Source organism: Panthera pardus, unplaced genomic scaffold (genome assembly GCF_024362965.1).
Source record: "Panthera pardus isolate Hobbes unplaced genomic scaffold, ASM2436296v1 HiC_scaffold_6, whole genome shotgun sequence".
Taxonomy (NCBI): domain Eukaryota; kingdom Metazoa; phylum Chordata; class Mammalia; order Carnivora; family Felidae; genus Panthera; species Panthera pardus.
In genome coordinates this window covers 105,471,908-105,492,916 of record NW_026526991.1, presented here as the reverse complement: position 1 = coordinate 105,492,916, position 21,009 = coordinate 105,471,908, and the positions used below count along the sequence as shown (strand labels likewise).

General features: G+C 40.7%; 1 protein-coding gene across 9 annotated transcripts in view; it reads left to right on the top strand.

The window, feature by feature from the left end:
• Nucleotides 1-21,009, top strand: part of CACNA2D4 (calcium voltage-gated channel auxiliary subunit alpha2delta 4) — a 113,164-nt gene that overhangs the window by 9,057 nt on the left and 83,098 nt on the right. For 8 of the 9 annotated variants that reach the window (XR_008419427.1, XM_053894799.1, XM_053894798.1 and 5 more), the window contains exons 4-12: nucleotides 2,408-2,467; nucleotides 4,662-4,824; nucleotides 5,187-5,318; nucleotides 15,255-15,315; nucleotides 15,975-16,125; nucleotides 17,868-17,942; nucleotides 18,853-18,942; nucleotides 19,052-19,165; nucleotides 19,642-19,720. Coding sequence is in view for 8 of the 9 variants with exons in the window: in XM_053894799.1 (XP_053750774.1) it covers nucleotides 2,408-2,467; nucleotides 4,662-4,824; nucleotides 5,187-5,318; nucleotides 15,255-15,315; nucleotides 15,975-16,125; nucleotides 17,868-17,942; nucleotides 18,853-18,942; nucleotides 19,052-19,165; nucleotides 19,642-19,720 (925 nt within the window). In the remaining variant the exon portion in view is untranslated. Of the gene's footprint in view, nucleotides 1-2,407; nucleotides 2,468-4,661; nucleotides 4,825-5,186; nucleotides 5,319-15,254; nucleotides 15,316-15,974; nucleotides 16,126-17,867; nucleotides 17,943-18,852; nucleotides 18,943-19,051; nucleotides 19,166-19,641; nucleotides 19,721-21,009 lie in introns of those variants that run through there. The other variant, XM_053894802.1, reaches the window with a different exon arrangement.

The window sequence follows — 21,009 nt, the reverse complement described above, 5'->3', positions numbered from 1 at the left end:
TGGAGGTGGATGGTGGTGATGAATTAGTGTCTTTATTTTCTTTTGGTAAATACCCAGTAGTGGAATTACTAAATCATCTGGTAATTTTATTTTTAATTTTCTGAGGAATCTCCATACTATTTTCCACAATGGCTGCACCAGTTTACACTCCCACCACCAGTGCACAAGAGTTCCCTTCTCGCCACATCCTCATCAGTACTTGTTATTTCTTGTGTTTTTATTTTAGCCATTCTGGCAGGTACAAAGATATATCTCATTGTGGTTTTAGTCTGCATTTTCCTGATTATTAGTAATGTTGAGCATCTTTTCACGTGTCTGTTGCCCATCTGTATGTCTTCTTTGGAAAAATGTCTATTCAGTTCTTCTGCCCATTTTTAATTGTATTATTTGGGTTTTTTTCTGTTGCCTTGTATAAATTCTTTATATATTTTGGATATTAAACCCTTATCAGATATCATTTGCAAATATCTTCTCCCATTTGGTAGGTTGCCTTTTTGTTTTGTTGATGGTTTCCTTCACTGTGCAAAGCCTTTTATTTTAGTGTGGTCCCAATAGTTTAATTTTGCTTTTGTTTCACTTGCCAGAGGAGACCTATCTAGAAAAATGTTTTTATGGTGAATGTCAAAGAAATTATTCCCTGTGTTTTCTTCTAGGAATTTTATAGTTTCAGGCCTCACATTTAGGTCTTTAATCCATTTTGAGTTTATTTTTGTGTATAATGTAAGTAAGTGGTCCAGTTTCATTCTTTTGCATGTAGCTCTCCAGTTTTGCCAACCATAGGTTCACTCTGTTGATTGTTTCCTTTGTTGTGCAGAAGCTTTCTGGTTTGATGCAATCCCCTTTCTATTTTTTCTTTTTGTCTGTGTTTTGGGTGTCACACGCTCCCCCAAAAGACCAGTGACAAGAAACTTTTTCTCTATGCTTTCTAGTAATTTTATAATTTCAGGTCTTGCATTTAAGTCTTTATTTTGAGTTGATTTTTGTATTTGGTATAAGATAAGGATCCAATTTAATTCTTCTGCATGTGAATATTCAGTTTTCCTAACACCATCTATTGAACAGACTATTTTTTTCACCATTGTGTGTACTTAGCACCCTTCAAGATCAGTTGTTTTAAATGCTGGATTACAGGTGCATGTGTATTAAGTGTCTGACTTCAGCTCAGATCATGATCTCACAGTTTGTGAGTTTGAGCTCTGTGTCAGGCAGCCTGGAGCCTACTTTGGAATCTGTGTCTCCCTCTCTCTCTCTGCCCCTCTCCTGAGCTTATGCGTGCTCTCTCTCTCTACAAAATAAATAAATAAAACATTTAAAAATTTTTTAAATAAATGTATGGATTTATTTCTGGGCTCTCTATTCTCAAATTATTTCATTTGTCTATATGTTTTTTCTGCCAATACCAACTGTTTTGATTATTGTAGTTTTGTAATATATTTTGAAATCAGGAAGTGTGATGCCTCCAGCTTTGTTCTCCTTACCCAGCATTGTTTTTGGCTATTCATGGTCTTTTGTGGTTCCACATGAATTTTACGGTGTTTTTTTTTTTCTGTTTCTGTAAAGAATGATATTGGGATTTTGATAGGGGTTGCACTGAATTTGTAGACTGCTTTGAGTAGTATGGACCTTTTAACAATTTTAATTCATCCAATCCATAAAAAGGGATCTTTCCATTATCTGTGTCTTCTTTAATTTCCTTACTTCCCATCATGTTCTGTAATGCTGACATCCTTCTTTAAAAAAATTATGGTAAATACACATAATATAAAATTTACTATTTTTACCATTTTAAAATGTACAATCCTGTGGCATTAGATACACTCTATGCATCTATGCAACTCCCATCACCACCGAGTTCCAGAACTTTTCATCACTTCCAGACTGAAGCCCTATACCCATTAAGCAGTCACTCTCACTCCCCAGCTCCCAGAAACCACTAATATGCTTTTTGTCAATAGATTTTCCATTTGAATATTTCACAAAAATGGAATCATATAGTATGTAACTTTCTATATCTGGAGTCTTTCACTTAGCTTATTATAGGTCATACAGAATAGCTTCACTGCCCTAAAAAATTGTCTGTTTTCTGCCTATTCATCTCTCCCTCCCCCAAACCTCTGGCTAACACTGATCTTTTTACTGTTTCCATAGTTTTTCTTTTCCATAATGTCATAATGTCACGTAGTTGGAATGCAGCAAGTAACCTTTTCAGACTGGCATCTTTCACTTAATAACATGCATTTACCTTTTGGCTATTGTGAATAGTGCTGCTACAAACATTTGTGCACAGGTTAGTGTTTGAGTACCTGTTTTCAGTTCTCTTGGGTATATTCTTAGGAGTATAAATTGTTGAAGACCTACTGGCCTTGTTTTTCCCATTCATTCTCCCTTTTTTGTTTCCATCCTTCAGAATCTGGTAGAGGCTGCTGAGGAGGCTGACCTGAACCATGAATTCAATGAATCGCTGGTGGTGAGTCCTCTCCCAGAGCTGCTGCTGGGAGGGTATGATGACTAATCACTAAACCCCCACCAAGAGCCAGGGTCCCTTGGGTATAAGATACAGAGGGGTGGGGGAAGGTAGACAGTCCAGCACCATCTTTTAATGTGCATAGGATATGTATGACCATATAATAGCTTGATTCTGAAATACTCTCCAGTCTTTTCAGAAGAGATTTATGGACCAGATAGGAGAGAAAATTTTCAAGACGGGGGGGCAGGGGACATAGAGGGACAATCCACCCATTCCATAAACATTTTTTGCCCAACCACCATGTGCTAGCCTCTGGATAGATAAAAAGTCAAGAAGCTCATAGACCAAATAACTCTAGCATGAGGCATATGTAACAAGTCCATGAGAGTTGGTAAACAGAGTTACAAGAATGCAGAAGGGAAGGAGTAGAGGCTCAGAAAGTCCTGCAGACAGGGTGGCATTAGGACCAGCCTCAGGCTGAGTGGGATTTGAACAGGAAAGGCATGGAGAAGCTGAGGGAAAAGACAATACACTGAAATAGGAAAACACAAGATAGAGAAAATTGTGAATGGTCAGTTCTGTATGTCCAGGGGATGGTGAAGTAGAAAGTGACTGTGGACAGATAGGAATCTGGCCTCAACTCAGCCTGGAATGTCACAGACTGAAGGGTTTGAGAAGGGGAGGGACACAGCTGGATTTGTGCTTTAGAAAGCTCTTGTACCAAAATGATTCTTCATCCTGATTTGGGACATCAGTTCATTTAGTCGGCCTTTAAACTGGGTAGGTGCATTCAGTTCACACTGAATTGTATCTAGCTGAACTCCCAACTGCTCTTCATCAGCTTGAATGGCATACCCACTCTTTCTCTGAATTTCCTGTTTGATTAGAACCTGTAAAGTTCTATGGGAAAGGTCCATGAGTTTCCTTTTGTATTGTGCAATTTTGGCCATAGTTGTGGTTTGATTCTTCTGTAATTCGCTAATCTTCAGATATGATATCTAATCTGGTCTGCTGTTGCTTAGTCATCTGATCTTGAAACTTCAGTCTTCGAAGAAGTTTTTTGAAACCCACCATGAGTACCGGAATTAACTTTTCAGGTTCAGGGTTATTCACCTTGGCTTGTTCCCAGATAATAGGATCAACACCAGCAGGAGGATAAATGTATGTCAGTTTTTATATATTTGTGAATTCATCTATGGGAGGAGTAAAGGAAATCCAAGAGTATTTAATGATTGTGGTTTTCTTTTCATTCTATAAAGATTTGAAAATATTTTTTATATTATTTTACTTATTTGGAATTTACAGAACACACTTAAGCAATTAGGATATAACAAAACTACATTTTATCATTTTTGCAACTTTTTTGCTTTAAAAAGCAAATCTGTCCTTAGACCTTTTTATTTCTAAAAAAATGATGAAAACTTAAATAAATGCTTGATTGTAAAAAAAGAAAGAAAGAAAGAAAGAAAGAAAGAAAGAAAGAAAGAAAGAAAGAAAGAAAGCTTTTGCAGTCAGCAGTATTGTGGTGTGGGGCAAGACATAGGGTGCCCTGAGGGGGCTGTTCAAGATGTGAACCAGGTGGTGTGGAGGGAGTGGGGTAGGTCTGATCATGGCTCTAAGTGTGGTATTCCAAGTAGACCCTTCAACACTATGTGCTAGAGGCAGAGAGCACACTGCTGGCTCCTCAGAGGGACACGGGGGCCACAGACCCTGCCTCGGGCCCAGGCTGAAGGCTGTTTTCTAAAGAGAGAAGCCTCACCTCTCAGGACCCACCACTCTGGGTTCCTAGGAGCCCTCCTACACTGGAAGAAAATTGATGGTGCCCATGAGGCTGCCCCTGTCTCTTTACTTCACCTTGGACCTCTACCTACCCGTCTCTGGCTCTGATCTGGTCATGCCCACACATGACAAACAAAGTGGAGAACTGAGGCAGTAATCTAGACAACTTACATCAAAAACCAAGTGAATCAACCATGCTCTCCAACTGTCTGGGATCTGTATTTGTCCAAATGTGTAATACAGGTCACTGCCTCAGTTGTCCATGGATGTTGCTTGTATGGATGCTGTCAGCCCGTCTGACCCCACCTCTCACATCTGAGTGCTCTGATCTGTGCCATTTCTCTTTCTCTTTCTCACCTTGTATGTCTCTTGTGTCCACACTGTCTCTGTGCTGCTTTTTTCCCTCCACCCCTAGTTTAACTATTACAACTCTGTCCTGATCAACGAGAGGGATGAGAATGGCAATTACGTGGAGCTGGGGGCTGAGTTTGTCCTTGAATCCAATGCGCACTTCAGCAACCTGATGGTGAACACCTCCATCAGCAGCGTGCAGCTGCCCACGAACGTGTACAACAAAGGTAGCTCCTTTGCCCCACCCCGCAACCTGGCACTCTCTCTTAACAGTTTGTAGTTGTTAGGTGGTACTGGTGAGTTTTAAAGATTTGCCTCCATTTTCCTGAGAAGACTTGAGGAGTCTAATCTGATTCTCCAACCTCCTTGACTGGGGAGAACAAGAAAAAGTATTCTACGCCAGTTTCGGCTGGGAGAAAACTCAGCATTCCTGGATTAGAGGGTGTGAGTGTGGCTCGCCAAATACAACATAGCAGAAAGTTGTAAACAACAGCACTGCAGGCTGCGTGTGTGTTTGGCAGGTGAAAGATGGTCACTGTTTCTTCTGATTTAGTTTCTCTGCAGTTCTTTCTATAATTTCAACTTTTAGACCCAGACATTTTAAATGGAGTCTACATGTCTGAAGCCCTGAACACTGTTTTTGTGGAGAATTTCCAAAGAGACCCGACACTGACATGGCAATATTTTGGCAGCTCCACTGGATTCTTCAGGATCTATCCAGGTAGGGATATCAGGAGGAATCTCCATGGTCTTCTGAGCTTCTCTGGGACAAAGGCAATAAAAGACATTGAAGATGGGCCCTGGCACTCAGACCCCCAGTGAATGGACGCCCCTCCTGTCCAAAAGCATCTCCAACCCACATTTTGACACCCTTCACAACATGATAAACACATTTACAATAAATAGCCGTTGAATGAATGAATGAATGAATGAATGAATGAAACTATCAAACACCATGGTAACTAATCACAAAATGCCCACATTAAACTCTTGTCCTATGAAAATCACTGTGGAAAATGTAAAAGAAGATAAAACAATTCTGGATCTTAAGAAGTTTACATTCTAATTGGAGAAATGGAGCATATTCACTTGAAGTTTTCAACAGCAATGCACAAAGTGCCACCAGTTAGTATGTGATTAGTGGCAAACTTAATAGATGGCATGGGAAAAGTCCCTTGTCCATCAATAAAAGTAGAAAACAGAAACATCTACCACAAGGTTTGCAGTTTACTCCAACCCATTTTTGTATTTTAGCACACTGCTGAAAGTCTTGAAGTTGCCCTGTTTTTCTGAGACAGGAAATCAGAAGTCCTAAAAGACCCTTCTGTGTCCCCAGGCTGGAAAAGCTAATTCTTCTGCAGGAAGACACAAGGATCTTAGAACTCACACACAGGGTTTTAGCATGCCCCTGTTTCTCTGCCCAAATCCACAACCAGTCACTTTCTTTCTCTGCTCTCTGCAGCCTCAACAAGCAAGCTCATCCCTCTTCCTTAGAACAGCCCTTAAAATGCTTGAAGACAACTCACATGTCCCTCAGGTCTTCTTCAGGGTCCAATTCCTGCACATTTCTGCCACATCCAGAGACATCAACTTGTGTGCAGACAAAACAGTCCAGATATGGCCCATCAGTCTATGAAGAGGGGAGGGCAACTTCTCACATCCGCACCCACATTTATAGATATATATCAGCCCTCAGGGGCACAGTATTGGGGTGACCATAATCCACGGTCATGGTACACTGTTCTCATGGGTCCATGCAGGCCTATTTCTGTGTTTTTTTTTTAATTTTTATTTATAATACAGTGAATGCTTGTATTTACATCACCAATGCAAAAACTAGAATGTTACCAAACCTCTATTTACTTATGTGCTCCTCCTCTGGCCTCTGCCCCTCTGACTTCTCCCTGATTTCACCCCCTTCAACTGACCAGGTAACAACTATTCTCCACTTTGAACTTATCCCTCTATTTGACTTTTTTGGCTCTCTGCTTAGTTTTATATCATTTTTACAAACACACAGACATCTCCCTAAACAATATATTGTTTTGTTTTGCTTGTTTTTCAAATTTATTAAACTGGTTTTGAGTATAGACTTTCAGAGTTTGCTTTTTCATTCAGTATTATACTAGCAAGATTTATCTGGGCTGTCACATATGTCACATATGTACTTTGTCATTTTTTTCTATATCATATTCTTGTGGGCCAATATGGCAGTTTATTCATCCTCCTGATCCTATCTGGGTTGTTTGCAGTTTTTTGTTTTTCTTCTCTGTTTTTTTTTTCCTTTTAAGAACAGTGTTGCTATGAATGTTCTTATACATGTCTCCTGAGACATATTCTGAGAATTTCTCTTGGGTATGTACCTAGGAATGGAATTGCTAGGTTATGAGATATGTGACTGTTCAACTATGACAAGAAAGTGCAAAATTGTCCTCCAAAATACTTGTACCAATTATATTCCCACCAGTCATGAATAAGAGAGTCTGTTGACCCACATTTTCTGAAATCCTGGGTATTATTAAACATTAAAAGATTTTGTTAATAACCCTTTAGTATAAAATGGTATTTCACTGGTCTGGCATTGCATTTGGCTGATCAGTTGTGAAGCTGAGTATCTCTTTCTTCATATGTCATGTATTGTATGTATTTCTTCTTCTGTGAATGCCTATTATGGCATTTGTCTAATTATCTATTGACTTTTCCAATGTTAATCCATCCTTATTGATATGAAAACATAACTTGATCATAGTAAATTAGTCTTTTGTGCATTGCTGGATTTAGTTTATTAATGATCTTGTTTGGGATTTTTTGCACTCATGAGTGAAATGGTCTTGTAAATTTTTTTCTTATACTGTCTTTGGTTTTCAAAATTATAGTAGCTTCAAAAAATAAACTGGGAAAGTATTCCCTCTTTCTGGTTCTTAGAAGTATTTAAATAAGTTAGACTGATCCTTTCCTTGAAAAGTTTGTTAGGATTCATCTATAAAACCATATAGACCTGATGTTTTCTTTATGGGGATATTTTAAATTACCACTTCAATATATTTAATACTTGCAAGACTCATAAGATTTTCTATTTCTTCTTACTTTGGTAAAATTCTTTTTCTTAGAATCCATCCCTTTCATCTGGGTTTTGAAAACTATTTCCAGGAAGCTATTATTCTATCATCTTTTTAATCCCTGCTGTATCTATAATTATGTCCCCTTTTATCTATAGTATTACTCATTTTTATCTTCATTATCCTGCCACTGATTTCTCTATTTTGTTAGGTAGGAATCATCTTTTGTCTTCGTGGACTGCTCTCTATTGCATCTTTGTTCTCCAAGTCATCTGTTTCAGCTCTGAGCTTATCTCCTCTTTTCCCTTTCCTTGAGTGTGTTCTACTGTTCTTCTTTCTAACTTATTAAATTGGACACTTAGCTTTAATTTTAAGCCTTTCTTTATGTCTAAAATAAGCATTTATGGCAATACCTTGGCCCTAGAAGCTCCACTTTTGCTTCATCTCACAGGTGCAGTTAGTAGTGGTTTTTAAATTTTTTAATCATAGTAAAACACATATAACATAAAATGTGCCACCCTAACTTATAAAATGGAATTATGATTGATATATATTATATTAGTTTCAGGCATACAACATAGTGATTCAATATTTTTATACATTATGAAATGATCACGTAGAAAGGTCTAGTTACCCTCTGTTACTATACAAAGTTATTACAATATTATTGACTATATTCCCTATGTTGTACATTACATACTTGTGACTTATTTATTTTATAATTGGAACTTTGTACCTCTCAATCTCCTTCACCTCTTTTGCCCATTTCCCAACCCCTTCCCTCTGGCAACCACCAGTTTGTTCTCTGTATCTATGAGTCTTTTTCTGGTTTTTGTTTGTTCATTTGTTTTTAGATTCCACATATATGGTATTTGTTTTTCTCTGACTTATTTCACTTAGCATAATACTCTCTAGCTCCATCCATGTCTTTGCAAATGGCAAGATTTCATTCCTTTTATGGCTGAGTACTATCCTATTGTACATATACACCACATCTTCATTATCCATTCATATATTGATGGACATTTGGGTTGCTTCCATATCTTGACTATTGTGAAGAGTGCTGCAATGAAAATAGGGGTGCATATATCTTTTCAAATTAGCATTTTATTTTCTTCAAATAAGTATCTAGATGTGGAATTGCTGGATTGTATGGTAGTCCTGTTTTTAATTTTTTGAGGAGCCTCCATACTGTCTTCCAGAGTAGCTGCACCTATTTACATTCCCTGCCAAGAGTGCATAAGGGTTCCCTTTTCTCCATATTCTTACCAGCACTTGTTATTTCTTGTCTTTTTGATAATGGTTATTCTGGCAGATGTGAGGTGGTATCTTACTGTGGTTTTGATTTGCATTTCCCAGATGATTAGTGATGTTGAGCATCTTTTCATGTGTCTATTGGGCATCTCTTTGGAAAAATGTCTGTTCAAGTCCTCTGCACATTTTTTAATCACGTTGGTTTTTTTGTTGTTGAATTTTATGTGTGTTTTTGATATATTTTGGATATCAACTCCTTACTATATATCACTTGCAAATATCTTCTCTCATTTAATAGGTTGCCTTTTGTTGATGATTTCCCTCACTGAAAATTTTTTTTAGTTTGATGTAGTCCCATTTTTATTCTTATTTTTTTTATTTTAGAGATAGAAGGACCACAGGTGAGCCCAAGTTGGAGAGAGGGGCAGAGGGAAAGGATGAGGGAGAATTTCAAGTAGGCTCTATGCTCAGTGCAGAGCCCAATGCGGAGCTTGATCCTATGACCCTTGGATCATGACCTGAGCTGAAATCAAGAGTCGGACACTCAACCAACTGAACCACCCAGGTGTCCTGATATAGTCCCGTTTTATTTTTATTTTTGTTGCCTTGCTGAGGAGACCTATCCAAAAAAATATTGTTAAGACTGACGAACTTATTGCCTATGTTTTCTTCTAGGAATTTTATGGTTTTAGGTCTTACATTTAGGTATTGAATTTATTTTGAGTTTATTTTTTTATATGGTGTAAGAAAGTGGTCTGGCTTCATTCTTTTGCACTTATCTGTCCAGCTTTCCCAGCACCATTTATTGAAGAAATCATCTTTTCCCCATTGTATGTTCTTGCTTCCTTTATTGTAGATTAATTAACTATATAATTGTGAATTTATTTCTGGGCTCTCCGTCCTATTCCATTGATCTATATGTCTATTTTGTGTCGATGCCATACTGTTTTGGTTACTATAGCTTTGTAGTATAGTTTGAAATCAAAGCAATTGATTCCTCCAGCCTTGTTCTTTCTCAAGATTGCTTTGGCGATTTGGGGGGTCTTTTGCCATTCCATACAAATTTTAGTATTATTTGTACTAGTCCATCCTACCTACCTTTAAGTGTATGATTCAGTGGCATTAAGTACATTCATAATATTTTGCAACTATCACCACCATCCATCTCCAGAGCTGTCTTCATCTTACAAGATTGGAACTCTACCAATTTGAAAAATAACTCACCGTCCCTTTTTCCTCTCAGCCTCTGGCAACCACCATTCTTCTTTCTATGTCTCTGAATTTGACTACTCTAAGTATCTTGTATAAGTGGAATCCTACAATATTTGTCTTTTTATGCCTGGCTTATTTAACTTAGTGTAATGCCCTCCAGATTCATCCATGTTGTAACATATGTCAGAATCTCCATCTTTTATAAGGCTCAATAATATTTCATTGTATGATAGATCACATTTTATTTACTCATTCATCTGAAGATGGACACTTGAGCTGCTGCTTCTACATTTTAGCTATTGTGGATAATGCTACTATGAACAGGGATGTACAAATACCTGCTTGAGACCCTGGTTTTGGTTATTTTGGGTATGTCCTGAGAGGTGGAATTCCTGGGTCATATAGCAATTCTATTTTCAATTTTTGGAAGAACATCCATACTGTTTTCCATAGTAACTATACCATTTTACATTTCTACCAAGTGCATAAGGGTTCCAATTCCTCCCCATCCTTGTCATGTGAAAAAAAAAATTGAGAGTAGCCATCTTAAGGATATGAGTGGTATTTCATCATGGTTTTGATTTGCATTTTCTTAATGATTAGGGATGGTGAGCATCTTCCCACCTGCTTATTGGCCATTGTGTGTCTTCTTTGGAAAAATGTCTATTCAAGTCCTTTGCCTATTTTTGAATTGGATTGTTTGCTTTTGTTGTTCTTTAGTTGTAGTTCTTTATATTTGGTAGATATTAACCTCTTATCAGATAAATAATTTGCAGATATCTTCCATTCTGTGGTTCTCTTTTCACTCTATTGATTGTGTCCTCTCATACACAGAAGTTATTGCCTGTGTTTTTGGTTTTATGGTACAGTTTAAATTATCATTTGCTTCTAAATATTGTTAAATTTCCTTGTGATTTATTCTTTGATCTTTTAGTTATTTAAAAGCGTATTATAGGGGTGCCTATGTGGCTCAGTCAGTTGAGCATTCCACTCTCAATTTCAGCTCAGGTCATGATCATGGGATCATGGGATCAAGCTCCATGTCAGGCTCCATACTTAGCATGGAGCTTATTTGGGATTCTCTCTCTATATATATATAATATAAAATTTATTTTAATTTATAAAATTTCTAAATATGTAAGTATTTTATACTTATCTTTTTTAAATATGAAATTTATTGTCAAATTGGTTTCCATACAACACCCAGTGCTCATCCCAAAATATGCCCTCCTCAGTACCCATCACCCACCCTCCGCTCCCTCCCACCCCCCATCAACCCTCAGATCGTTCTCAGTTTTTAAGAGTCTCTTATGGTTTGGCTCCCTCCCTCTCTAATTTTTTTTTCCTTCCCCTCCCCCATGGTCTTCTGTTAAGTTTCTCAGGATCCACATATGAGTGAAAACATATGGTATCTGTCTTTCTCTGTATGACTTATTTCACTTAGCATAACACTCTCCACTTCCATCCATGTTGCTACAAAAGGCCATATTTCATTCTTTCTCATTGCCAAGTAGTATTCCATTGTGTATATAAACCACAATTTCTTTACCCATTCATCAGTTGATGGACATTTAGGCTCCTTCCATAATTTGGCTATTGTTGAAAGTGCTGCTATAAACATTGGGGTACAAGTGCCCCTATGCATCAGTACTCCTGTATCCCTTAGGTAAATTCCTAGCAGTGCTATTGGGTCCTAGGGTAGATCTATTTTTAATTTTCTGAGGAACCTCCACACTGTTTTCCAGAGTGGCTGCACCAGTTTGCATTCCCACCAACAGTGCAAGAGTGTTCCTGTTTCTCCATATATACTTATCTTTTTATTATAAATTTCTAATTCAATTTATTTGCATTCAGAAAACATGCCATATGTGGTACTGATTTATGTGAAGTTAGTTGAGATGCCATCAAGTACGTCATCAAAATTTATAAGTATTCCATATGTGCTTGAGAAGAATATGTGTGCTCTAATTGTTGGATGAAAAATTCTGCATATGTTGGTAATCAAGCTTGTTAATTGTATTGTTTAAATTTTCTATTTCTTTGCTGTTTATGTCTGCTTGACTCTCTTTAGCTCCTTTGACACTTTTTGTTATAAATCTATTTTGTCTCATATCCACAGAGTGATACCAGTTTGCTCTTGGTTAGTATTTGGGTAATACATATTTTTTACCTCCTTTTACTTCCAACCATCTATGTCATTTTCCTTTAATCATATGTCTTGAAAATAGCTCATAGCTTTTCAATTTTTATCCAGACTGACAATGTCTTTTACTGGTTGGCAAGTTAAACTTGTTTACATTTATTGTATTGAAATTTGTAAACATGCTATTATATGATACTTAAAATTTTTATTGGTCCTTCTATTTTTATGTTTCCTCTTTCCTCTTTGTTTGTCTTTTTCAGAGATTGGCATTTTTGATAAATATCTCCTTCTCTCATTACTTCTCTATTTTTCTATCAGTTTAGAACTTATCCTTCTGTTTCTTTTAGTAATTACCCCTGAAATTTTATCAGGCATACTTAACACATGATGTTAAAAGTAAATAATATTTTTACTCTTCCTCCAGTCACAAAAGAGCTTTAGGACTCGTGCTTACGTCCACTTCTCCCACCTTGGCTTCCATTCTATTGTCATGTAATATATCCCTTTTTTGATCCCCACAAATTAGATACTATGCTGTTGAGACAGACATGCCTATTTGGAATGGACTCTTTGTTTACTATTTTATTTGCCCACCATTCCTTCATGCATCCCAAGCTGTCTTTTCAAGATCCTTTTCCTTCTTGAAGTAAATGTCAGAAGTTCCTTTCTGGTGGGTCTCTTGGTGGTAAATTGCTCCTGCTTTGTTTATCTATAACCGCTTTATTTTATCCCCACTTTTTTGTTTTGCTTTTTAATTCATCCTTTTTTGTTCTTAAGAGTTACACAAATCATTTCCTGTTGTCATCTCATTTAAACAGAAAAGGCCAAGTCTTTTTTTTTTTTTTTTTTTTTGGAGAGGAGTGACTAAGCCTGCATTTGATGACACACCCCTGAGAAATAGCACAGAGGAACTAGAAACCCCCAAGCAGATTTCAGAAAACAACACTGTTGTTCTCTATCAAAACTGTTGTATTCTTTAATGATTGTTTGGCTGGGAATGCATTTCTAAATTCGCAATTATTTTCTCTCAACACCTTAAAACTGTGTTTCTACTGTTTTCTGACTTCCATTGATGTTGTGAAAATCTGCTATCAATTTAACTGCTGTTCCTTTGTAAGCATTCTCGCTTTTCTGGCTGTTTTCAAGGTATGTATGTATGTATGTACGTATGTATGTATTCGCCCTCGGAGTTATGCAGTTTCACTACTATGTGTCTACATGTGGATATCTTATTTATCCTGCTTGGGATATGCTGTGCTTTCTAGATCTATGGATTCAGACTGTTTCTCAGTCCTAGAGCATTTGCCAACATCAGTTCTGTGACCATTTTCTTTCCTCGCACTCTCCCTTTTCTCTTTCTACAGCCCCAGCCAGATATATATTAGACCTTCTCATTCTAGTCTCTGGGGGAATCTTTCAAATGCATGGATTTTCTCTTATGCAGACCTCTGCATAATCCATTATACATTTTTTTCAACATTTAGAAAAATGTTCCATATTCTTAAGGCTGTTTCTTTGTACCTAATCACTTCTTGTTATTTATTCTTCCTGATGATTTCTCCAACATAGCCATCTTCTACTTTGTATTTGGTAGTTTCAATACCTGTAATCCTTGGGAGGATACAGCTGATGGTTCTTGCTTCTGCTGCCTCTCACTCACACTGCCTGTTTCTTGTGTTTTTGGTAATCTTTACCTGTGAGGCCACACCATTTCAAGAGTCAAGCTTCCCCCCAAGAGGACCACTTCTGTTTCTTCTTGGAGTTGAGGGTACCCCCACCAGGACCACTAAACCGCTCTTCCAAGGTTTTGGTTCAGAACTGAGAACCTTAGACACAGTTTCTCCTCCTCATTATTGTTCTAAGGATCAGATTCCCCACACCTGTGCTGCTGCTATAGGAATGTGTCCTTTGGAAGACCCTACTTCTCACAGCTGCCTTCAGGTCTACATAAGAGCCATTGTTACTCAAGCTCCCACCATGCTCTGGTCCTGTTTCTTCCTTCCAGGCCTTGGCTCCTGGCTGCCTGGGCCCCTGCCTCTCACTCTTGGAACTCGGCTTTCACTTGTTTGGTTTTGGGGGCATGATCACTGAAAACATCTCCTACCTTTGAGACAAGCAATGCTTCAGAGGGTGTACCTCATCTGAAGTCTAACTGTTATGGAAAAGGATGATCCCTTGGAGCTTCTAGACATTCGTGATACTGACACAACCTTTTTTGTAGCCCAAACATAACCAACTACACTTCCACCTGTTATTTTTAATCTCCTTATTTTGAACTCACTATTCTCAACCATTAAAATCTTTCAAAAGAGATTCTATCATTGATCATGTCAGTGCTATCTGTGCTTTGTGTACATTTATCCAAGTTTTTGATCAGATGAATAAGACAAAAGCATTCTGTAAGTGCTCAAGGTAAGACCTTCCGTACTCATTCATTCATTTTTCATTCAAGTAACAAACATTTATTGAGCATCAACTCTGCTAGGTACTATGTTAGACACTATACTAGGCCCTGGAATCCCTGACTTCAAGGAACTTACAGTCTTATAGCCAAATCACTTCTCCCAGCGATCTTAATTAAGCTGAGTAAAGCGGGTGGGCTAGAGAACAGAGTACCTGTCTGTTTATCGCTCTGTCCATGTTTTGCTGATGGTAGTGGATGTTAACTGTCATACCTCCTTCAAGCTTCCCCTTCTACAACTTGATGTGAGGTTCAGTCACAAATGGGTCCCAGGTATCACATTTTGGGGGGCCTGTGAAAGTAACCCCAACTCTGGGTCTGGGCAGTGTTGGTGGTAGGTATCCCTCCGTAAGTTGCCCTTCCTCCTTGCCTGCTGCCTCAGTTTACAGGGTGTGATCTAGTGGTCCCACACCTGCTGTCCAGGTCCACTGCTGGCCCTGCCTTGGGGGTGGCCAAACTGGACATTCTGTGCTCTTTACTGAGTGCTCTTTATTGAGCTGGTAAAAGAACCAGCCCTTATTTCCCCAGGTATCAAATGGACGCCTGATGAGAATGGAGTCATTGCCTTTGACTGCAGAAATCGTGGCTGGTAAGAGCTCCAGGGGAACGGTGTCTGGTGCTGGTATCTCTCATATAACCTTTGGGTTCTGCCCAGTTCTCCTCCAGTCACTGCCCTACCCCCACCACCAGCCAAGGGCCTCAGGTGTGTAGAACCTGAACCCAATGCAAAAGCAGGAAGAGTTGCCAGCTGTATTTCCCTTCTCTGCAGCTGCCCTTGCTCTAGGACTCATCACATTTGTCTTTCTTACCCCAAACCTCCTTCCAGCACATTGAGCTGTCTCCAAATCAACCCTCTGCCAGACTCTCCCCTCCCTTCACACCCCTCCTCTGGCAGATTTGTAATGGAATCTGAGGGTGAAATCCAGCTTTCTCCCTTCCTGCTGCCTGTCCCTCCAGGACCCTGGCTGGTCCAAAACAAAAAGGACAAGGGTTACCACCAGGACTGAACCTTCTTCCCACCTGATAGGTCCATTAGATGAGCACAGTCCCAACTTTTGACCCCAAAATGGCTTTAGAACTGTGCTGGGTGGTTATGGGACATGACAAAAGCTAGCATTGATGGATCATTGCCCTGAACCTTGGGTACACCTGGGCCACAATCTGAATAGAAATAACAAGAGATTCAGTTGGGTGGCTGTTCTGGCTTTAGTTTTCCCATTATTGGCCTGTGCTTTCTTTCTGTTAAAGGTATATACAAGCTGCTACTTCTCCCAAGGACATAGTGATTGTAGTGGATACGAGTGGCAGCATGAAGGGGCTGCGGATGACTATCGCCAAGCACACTATCTCCACCATCTTGGACACACTGGGGGAGAATGATTTTGTTAATATCATTGCGGTAAATGTGCCTTCCTATTCTAGCATAGCTCTCCCCAGAAAAAAACCCTTTCTGCCTGCACTAGAATGACCTATACGTACAATCACTTGATGCTTCGCACTGTAGAATGATTCTCTTCTCTGAAGCTGGGGCTTCTAACCTAAGCTGGACCAAGGATGGGCTTTAAGCGATCCACAGAGTTTCTGAAATTGTGTGTAAAATGTGTGCATCCACTTTTCTGATTCCACAGATTTCATCAATTTCTCAGATGAGTCTGAGAATAAAAATTAAGAGACACTTGCCCTGAGCAGATACTTAACTCACCCCCATCCATGTGCTCTTGACTGGTACCCATCACTGGAACAGCCTCTCCATTATGCTTAGGATGAGTGAGCCCTGCGCTCTTGCTTTTTACATTCCCAGTCCCCCGTCTCCTTCATCCCACCAAATCCAGACATTAGGAGAAGGGGAATGTAGGTAGTGGGAGCTAGAAAGGGACCAGCAGACCTTGGTCCTGCTTGCATGGCAAATCTTCCTGAGGATAGCTCTAGACAGGATAGGTCTTCCTGTCCTAGAAAAATAATGAAGGAGAGGGATGAAGCAGAAAGAAATGGGAAGATAACAAGTCAGAAGAATGCTTTCAATGCAATGAAAGAGCAGACCAGTTCAGCCCTCCAAGGAGGCAGAGTTGACTGCCACCTTGGGGGCATCAATTTGAAGGCTACCTGATCCAAAGCTTTCCCCATCATCCTGTCACATTGCTGAAAATGCTTGTCTTCAATGGAATTTATATATCTAGTAAAGAAATACCAAGGCAAAATGGTCTAACTTCAAAATGTTCATCCTGGAGGCATAAGAAGGGCCCCTCCCCCATCTCTGAATTGCTCCCCTGAGGCCTGCATCATTTACCCACCCACACCACCCCTGGACCTCACCCTCCCCAACTCCACCACCTTTCCATCCCTAGACATGACCTGCAGCAGTGACAGGACAGTTACAAGGACAGGCCTCAGTCCTCCACAAGAGTGGGAGTGTGCTCCTCCTGCAGAGCCTGCCCCACCTCTCTCCCAACACTTCTCCTGCTTTTGGGGAGGAGAGGCAGGAGAAACATTTGTTCCCTACATTCCCCAAGAACACCCCAGCACTTGCCCTAGAACCTGCCTGCACTCCTACCACCATGTCACCATCATCTCCCTTTCTCTCCTTCTTGTATTTAAACAGAAGTAGATTAAAGACATCTTCAAGATTTGAATTCTAACTATAGGGAAATGGAGAGATTAAGAAAAAGAGGGCAGTAGTAATTCATTTCCCCCCTTCCCATTCCCTGTTGACAGCTAGAGGATCTTGATCATAAATGCAAGACAAAAGGTAAAAGAATTCAGTTCCTAATCCCTATACCCAGGCATTGGGGAGGGGTCAGAACATAGAAGAACTAGAAGGCTCTGAGATTCTTGTGGAAGGCACTTTGTCTTGTCCTAAGGGCGGAGACCAAAGGAATTCTTTCAGTGCCTTCAGGTTCTCTGTGTATTCTAGGAGATGGACATCACTCAGCCACCTGAGAAGACCGAGACCAGGATTTGAGGAGAATTTTTAGAGTTAAAGCCCCACTGTTCTCTGTACCCCCTTCTCTCTACTCAGGAAAACTGCCAGAAGCATAGGGTACTCCAAGATAATATTACACAGGTGCCAAGTTAGCCTGTGAGTTTCCTGAGCTTCCAAACTGATCCTATCTGTTCTGTCCCCTCTGCCCTCTGCAACTACAGTACAGTGACTACATCCATTACATCGAGCCTTGTTTTAAAGGGATCCTTGTCCAGGCAGATCGGGACAATCGCGAGGTGAGTGTCCACCATAGGTGAGTGCCTGATGCTTCTGAACCCCTGCTTGATTAGGATGGTAGGCAGTCACCTGAACAGACTTCCTGACGGCCCCCTTTACTTATTCCCATGGCACTTGGAAAGAGGGAAAAGCAGTTACCCATGTAAATACCCCCAAGAAATTGCCTCATAAATATGCTGCCTGCTTATCAGAATAGTGAGCAAAGAGAGACCTCCCATCCAAAGGAAATCTCACTTATTCAGAACTGCTTTTTCACTCTGTGGATTATCCATGACTCAGTTTCCCTCTTTGCCTCCTCTGTGGGTCTTTCCACTGTATCAGTCCTCATGAAGAACTTCCCCAAAAGGAAGAGAAGTTCAAACCCATTGGATTGAGTCTTTCTCAAAGGCCAAGGAGGAGAGGATATGGTAACTTTTTTGAAAAGAAAAGTTTGCAGGTCACAGATCCTTCTTTCTGTGACTGGAGAATTTGAGTTTGGCTTCTTCTTGAATCCCAGCCTCGGGTTGGACACTGGAGCCCCTGGCGGCCTCCATGGTTTCTTCTGTGAAATGCTCACCATTGGGTTATGTAGGTCTGGGTGCTGAGGATGCTGGGGATCTGGGCATTGGTTCCCAGCAGGTCTGCCTGAACTGTCCTCCCTGCTCTGGATGGGCTCACACTTGGCATTTCCTTCCAGTAGTGGAGATGTGTTTGCACCTAGCCACTTGCACTCTTTCTGTTTATCTTGGGGGCATTTAAGAAACATCTGTTGTAGGGTCCAGCCATGAAATTAGCTGGATCATGAAGAGATGGATCCTGTAGTCATGTTCTGGGCAAATAGCTCTAAACAGCCTCTGAAATTAAGACCACAGATGAAGGTTCCTTGGCCATCAATCCACTGACTCTCCTCTAATTTCTTACCCATGATAGCATTTCAAACAGCTGGTAGATGAGCTGATGGTCAAGGGTGTGGGGGTCGTGAACCAAGCCTTGACCGAAGCCTTCCAGATCCTGAAGCAGGTACCGACACCTGGTGAAGCTCCAGGAGAGTAAAGGGTTAGGAGACTGGGTGGAGGTGTGGGGGGGACAGTTGGGGTGCAGTCATGTTACCTGTCCTTTCCCCACACAGTTCCAAGAGGCCCGGCAAGGAAGCCTCTGCAACCAGGCCATCATGCTGATCACCGATGGGGCTGTGGAAGACTATGAGCCAGTATTTGAGAAGTACAACTGGCCTGACCGCAAGGTTACCCTTCTGGTGGAGGTCAAGGGGGCAGGGGAAGGGGCCAAGGGAAGCGTTCTCTTACTGCCTGCATAGGATAACCAGTGGTGCCCAGAAAAACCAGGCCTTCCCTGAGTTCAAATGTCCTGCTCCATTAGACACATTAGTAAATGTTCCAGATTGGTGTTCCAAAATTATGGTGACCCTAGGCACAGAGGACTCATGTGAGAGAGAGTTCTGGGTGAGAGACCAGATGTGGTGTTCAGATGAAAACTGTCAGGCTGTGACCCTCCACGCTATACCTGGCTCACATTACCATGGTCCTGGCAAGTCCCATTGCTGCCTAGGCCTCAGGGTCCTTTCTGGTCAAAAGGATGAGAGTGGAGAATTCAAAGTCAGCAAAATGCTTGACCTGACATCCAAGACTCACATAAATAATATTAACACTACTTATGGCCAGGATCTATGTCTGCTGAGTGCATCTGTGTCTTGTGGATTAGGTTCGAGTTTTCACTTATCTGATTGGAAGAGAAGTGACTTTTGCTGACCGCATGAAGTGGATTGCATGCAACAACAAAGGTAGGTGGTGTGTGAGCAGAGCTGCTTGCAGCCTGCACCCAGTCGTCGGAGGTTCTGAGCCATGGCTCCTGTATTGGGGCCTTACAGAGGTACTGTGTCAAGATAACAGTATCTGCCCCTCCTTCTAACTTGGAAAAAGCTAGACAAAATGTAGATTGCCCCAGGAAACCTTGAGTAAATACATGATTACTCCTGCAGGACTCTAACTTATAAAGTCACCTGAAATGAAACTGAGAGGTCATCTGTCCAGTGTTTGCAGAAGAGAAAATTCTCTCTTCAAATAAAGCCTGTATGAATCATAATACAGACAGAGTGATGCAGGGGTGAGACCCACAGTTTAAATGTCAGTTCTTTCTGATGTCTAGCCTCCATTCCTCTTGTTGCAGATTAAGTCCATTTACTCTGGTTCTGCTTCTAGACAAAGCAGAGGGTCATCATTTTCTTTAGAATAATGTTTTGGGTGCAGTCCCCATCTGTCTCTGGCCAGAGCCAAAGATCTGGGCTGTGCAATGCCAACTTGGTCCCTATTGATTCGACCAAAGTTTATTGAGAATGTACTGTCGTGCCTGGCAAAGTTTCCAAATTGTGGTCAGGATGGACTCAGTCTTGCTCTTGTTGCTGTCCGGCAGAGCAAACAGACAAATCAGCCATCAGTGGTGATATAAACTGTAAGGGCAGAGGGGCACAGACCTTACAGGGGCTGGGAGAGTGATGGGAGAGGCACTTCCCCCATTTGAAGGTGGCAGGGAGGGCCTCCTAAAGGAAGAAGTGTCCATGCTGAGATATAGATAATGGTAGGAGTCAGCCAACATAGAGAGCATTAAAGAGTGTTCCAGAGAGAGTAAAGATCATGTTCAAAGGGTCTGAGATAAGAGCATGCTGGGAATGGAAAGCAGTTTCACTTTCTGGAGGGTGGAATGAATGTTTTGTGGGGAGTGATGCACAATGAGACCAGACAGGTAAACATGTACTAAGGCATTCAGAGCCTTATAAGCCATTTGCTCTTTTAAATATCACTGTGGCTACAACCAAAAGTCTATAGCACCCCTCCCTGTAAACAAGGAAGGACAGTAGTCAGAGATAGGGGGGTTAGGGGACACCAAGCTACTGTCTTAGACTGGACCCAAATACAGAGCTGCCTGCAGGAGGGGGTGCTCTTGGGAGATGACCCTGTAAGGAAGTGAGGAGGGCATAATCGTGAGAGGGAAAAAGAGCCACAAGGCCCCTGCTGCTCCTGTGGCATTTCTGGACTGAGAGGTCCCCCCACAGTTCTCCCAGATTAAGGCAGC